This window comes from Entamoeba histolytica, genomic scaffold (genome assembly GCF_000208925.1).
Source record: "Entamoeba histolytica HM-1:IMSS scf_1104750517207 genomic scaffold, whole genome shotgun sequence".
In the NCBI taxonomy this organism is placed as follows: Eukaryota; Evosea; order Mastigamoebida; family Endamoebidae; genus Entamoeba; species Entamoeba histolytica.
The window spans coordinates 4,103-7,152 of record NW_001915163.1 but is presented as its reverse complement, the minus strand read 5'-3'; the positions used below and the strand labels follow the sequence as shown (position 1 = coordinate 7,152).

General features: G+C 22.3%; 2 protein-coding genes across 2 annotated transcripts; one reads left to right on the top strand and one right to left on the bottom strand.

Annotated features, from left to right (window-relative positions):
• Positions 1 to 512: 512 nt before the first annotated feature.
• Positions 513 to 1,241, bottom strand: EHI_061760 (uncharacterized protein; the record flags this gene model as incomplete). The annotated part of the gene is made up of 1 exon (XM_643432.1): positions 513 to 1,241. The coding sequence occupies one exon, from the start codon at positions 1,239 to 1,241 to the stop codon at positions 513 to 515; it is 729 nt and encodes a 242-aa protein (XP_648524.1).
• A 227-nt stretch (positions 1,242 to 1,468) lies between these two features.
• Positions 1,469 to 2,617, top strand: EHI_061750 (uncharacterized protein; the record flags this gene model as incomplete). The annotated part of the gene is made up of 1 exon (XM_643431.1): positions 1,469 to 2,617. One exon carries the CDS (start codon positions 1,469 to 1,471, stop codon positions 2,615 to 2,617), a length of 1,149 nt encoding a protein of 382 aa, XP_648523.1.
• Positions 2,618 to 3,050: the final 433 nt, after the last annotated feature.

Sequence of the window (3,050 nt, the reverse complement as noted above, 5' to 3'; positions counted from 1 at the left end):
GTAGATTGTAAAAAGAAAAACAAATCATTGTAATATCAAAATAAATAAAAATGTTAATTACCAAAAAGATTTTAATACAACAAAAACAAAAAATAGAATCAAAAATTCAAATAAAAAGAGTTTCTAATAATTATCTGAATGAAATAACTTAAATATTTATTTGTATCTTTATCATAATAAAAACAAAGGAACAATTGTACTTTAATCATTCTTCTTTATTATTTAATATTTCAGTAGAATATTTATATTGTTTTGTTCTCATTTAAATAATTATTTAAACATTCTATTCTTTATAAAAACTTTATATCTCAAAATAATTTAAATAAAGAAGTTAATTAAAATGAAGTATAAAAGAGAATAAAACCTTCAAATAAAATAAGATAATTAAAAAAAAAGGAGTTATAAATTTCTTTGAAATTTAAATTCCACTGCTTCATTTATTTTTATTTGAATTAATTTATGTTTTTTATTACATAAAAAATAAATTAAAATAATAAACAAAATTTAATTTATTAAAATGGTTTATGTTTAAACTTATTTAATGTGTAATTCAATCTATCAATAATTTTCTCATCCCCAGTTGATAATATTTGTTTATATTTTTCAACAAATGTACTTGAAGATACCATTTTTTGAATTTGTTCATTTTCTGTAATAAAAGAACAAATAAAACAAATAATTTTAAATAATACTTTAGAATCTACAGGAAGTGTTGATATTTGATTTTTTAATACATTCATAATTACATCATTTTGATAAATAGCACGTTGTCCAATAGGATTATTTTGAACAATAGACTGTAAAACCCACCAAACAGTAAAAAGAATATCTTCATTTTTTATTTCTAAAAGAAGTTTCCCTAATTCATATTGACCATTCATTTTAATAAAATCATTTGCATTATCAATACTTTCTACCAATTCTTCAAGATTATCTAATTCAACTTTAAGTTGCTCTTCACTTATTTCTGTCTTTTCACCTTTAGATTTTTGAGTTAAATACTTATCACTTTTCTCTAAGATTGAATACATTAGTTTAGCATCACTCTCAATTGAGTCCATTACCTTTTTTAACCATTCCATATCTTCTTTTGATGCTTTGGGTCTATTATCATCTCCTTTAAACCCATATGAAAGACAAAAATTTAATAATCCATCATTCATATTTTCAAAATCAACTTTTTTCGATGTTGATTCATTCCATATTTTTCTATCATGTTGGTTATCGTGTGAGTCAGACATTTAATGATTCATTTTAGTTGGTGGGTAGTATTTAAGTAAATAGGTATTGAAGTTAGTGACGTATTTGTACAAAGAAGGTACGTAAGTGCCACGTTTATTGAATGTTGAATAACAAAAATTGGTATTTTTTGTTATTTCATATGATTCTTTTTTTAGTTTATACTAAATATAAATGAATCAATATGAAATAGAAGTATTTTTAGAAATCTATTTAATACAATTAAACCATGCAACAAGAAAATGGCAACTGTATAATTGTTACTCCTGAATATAACATGGAAAGCATTTTAGAAAGACTAAATAAAATTGAAAAAACACTTTCTACCTTACCAAAAATAATTGAGGATATTATTTCCTCTTGTTTGAATAAATATCTGATTATGCCTGAAGATTATGCTAGCTCCATGAAAAGGTTATCTCAAATGATTAATGAAAAGGAAGTATCTCAAAAATCTTCAAATGAAAAGAAAGGCATTAAAGAAGAAGAATATTATCTCAAACAAAATAAAGAAGAAAGTAAAAGAAATTGTCCTTCTTTAAGTTCAACTCTTGAAGTTGGAATTGAAACAAATAAAGGTTTGGAGGAGTTATCAACTGATATAATTGATTCAACAAAACAAGGAAATATTACTCTAAATTCTGAATTAGTAACTAAACCAATTACTATTTTTGAAACTCTTCCAGAAAAATCTCAAACGTTTTTTGTTCAAGAAAACTTTGTTATTGTTTATAATGAAAACAAAGGTGTTGTTCGATTAAATGATGAAGAAGTTGTTTTTAATATTTGTAATTACAATGTTAATGATTTAAATGGGACTGATGCTGGTTCAATCCTTGTAGCTACTGATGAAAAACTATTTCTTATTAATAAAGGAGAAGTTGATGAAGTTATTGGTTCATTTACTTCTGCATGTGAATTTAATAAACAAATTGTAACTGCATCAAAGAGAGGATTGAATTATAAAGTTAATGGTAAAGATGTTATAATTAAAAATTTAACATCAAAAATTCAATTAGAAATACCAACTAAAATCAGAGCAAGCAAATCCTATTTATTTGTTCAAGACATTGGAACAAACATTATTACTGTTTTTAACACTTCATTTAAAGCAATTAAAGCTATTAACAGTAAAAATGTTGTTGATTTTTGTGTTATTAATGACAATCAATTTGCAATACTCACTTCTAAATCAATTAAAATCATAAGATTCGCTGAACATACACTAACGGCTGAATATAAAATACCACTTAAAATCAACCAACAACCAATTTTATTGAAAAGAATTGAGTTTGTAAGAAACTTACATGAGCAATATATTGTTGGGCTTTCTCAAGATATGATAACAACCTACAAAATACCAATTGATTTACTTTAACAAAACAACAAATAACTTTTTTTTAGGTTTAAAATTTTTTCATTATTTTTATGTTTTTCATTTTTTTCCTTAATCTTTAGAAATTTTTTATGATTTTTTGTTATTTATCTCTTATTTTTATTGTTTTTCACATTGTCTCTTCTTCATCTCATATATTTTTTAATTCTTTTAATATTTTCATCAGTATCATTATTTTATATATTGTTTGTTCTACTTTATTTTGAATTGGTTATATTATTAATTTTCTACGTTGTTTTTATATTGGAAATAAAATGATTTTTAATATTATCATTAATACATTAAATTTGATTTAATTACATATTAAAAATATTTGAAAATCATAAGAAATAAATAGGTGAAGAATATACATTCAAATGAAAAATAATATAAATAAAATAGAATAAAATGAATATCATTAGCTTTTTATTTTATT